This window comes from Acanthamoeba castellanii (genome assembly GCF_000313135.1).
Source record: "Acanthamoeba castellanii str. Neff unplaced genomic scaffold scf7180000084597, whole genome shotgun sequence".
In the NCBI taxonomy this organism is placed as follows: Eukaryota; Discosea; order Longamoebia; family Acanthamoebidae; genus Acanthamoeba; species Acanthamoeba castellanii.
Genome location: NW_004457688.1, coordinates 1 through 999, shown reverse-complemented (window position 1 = coordinate 999; position 999 = coordinate 1). Strand labels below are relative to the sequence as shown.

Below are 999 nucleotides of genomic sequence, written 5' to 3'. Positions count from 1 at the left end.
GAATTGGTATGGATGGTGCGAACCTGAGGGTTGAAGGCGTTGGACCTGTCGTCGTTGCTCTTGCTGCTCATTGTTGTATGTTGTGGGAGGCTGCAATGCAGTGCTAGCCCATCTATTCCTTAATTTATAGGCTGTGGGCTCCACTGTCCTGGACAACCCAGGGCAGTTTCCCATAGGTTTTTCGCCTGGGTACCACCCACTTGGTCAAGTGATAGTGGGTGGAAAATTGGGTGGTGAGAGTAACTTAATCAGTTGTGAGGCTGCAGTAAGCTCCCTTTTGTAAGCACTGCCCTGGGTTGTCCCATGCCAGAATCTTGTGGTTTCTAACACCACATTCCTTTGTGCATCCTGGCTTAGGCAACAGCAATGTTGATGTAGGGCTTCAGTGATGCGTTGTTCAACATGCTGATGTGCCAGAATCGTCCGGGGCTAGAACCCTGCGAGCCGATTGCGCAGATGAACGACCAGTCTGGGCCAAACACCTGCACTCAATCATTGGTCACGACAATGTTGCCCGCCAAATACACCGCCACGCCAGCAGGGGACGAGAACAGCTGAAGCTCAACGCCTAACGTAGAATGCTGTGTCGTGTCGGGCATGCTGTATGTTATACAAACCAACATCTTCTTCTTCTTCTTCTCCACGCTTCACTCTCAGGCAAAGGCAGAGTTGAGGAGGTAGGCCAGCCGCACGCCGGCTGCGGCAAGCTGGTCCAGGATGATGGGCGCGTTGTGGGCGTAGTACTCCTCCGTGATCTCCACCGCACGCGCTGCTGCGCAAAATGTTCACATCAGCGCCCCGCCCTCGTGCCTGTGCGTGTGCGTGTGCGTGTGCGGCATGTACCCTGCGGGTCCTGGAATCGATAGGCGTCGTGGCGGACGATCTGGAAGTTGGCCTCGGCCCACTCGGCGGGGTCCATGGCGCTCAGCCACTGCTTGACCTTGGCCGGGCTGTCGGCGATCTTCTCCTCCAGGTACTGCACCAGCAGCTTCTGGTTCG

At 56.0% G+C, this 999-nt stretch overlaps 1 protein-coding gene across 1 annotated transcript; it reads right to left on the bottom strand.

Annotated features, from left to right (window-relative positions):
• Positions 1-653: 653 nt before the first annotated feature.
• Positions 654-919, bottom strand: ACA1_056090 (uncharacterized protein; the record flags this gene model as incomplete). The annotated part of the gene is made up of 2 exons (XM_004354500.1): positions 654-769; positions 844-919. 2 exons carry the CDS (start codon positions 917-919, stop codon positions 654-656), a joined length of 192 nt encoding a protein of 63 aa, XP_004354552.1.
• Positions 920-999: the final 80 nt, after the last annotated feature.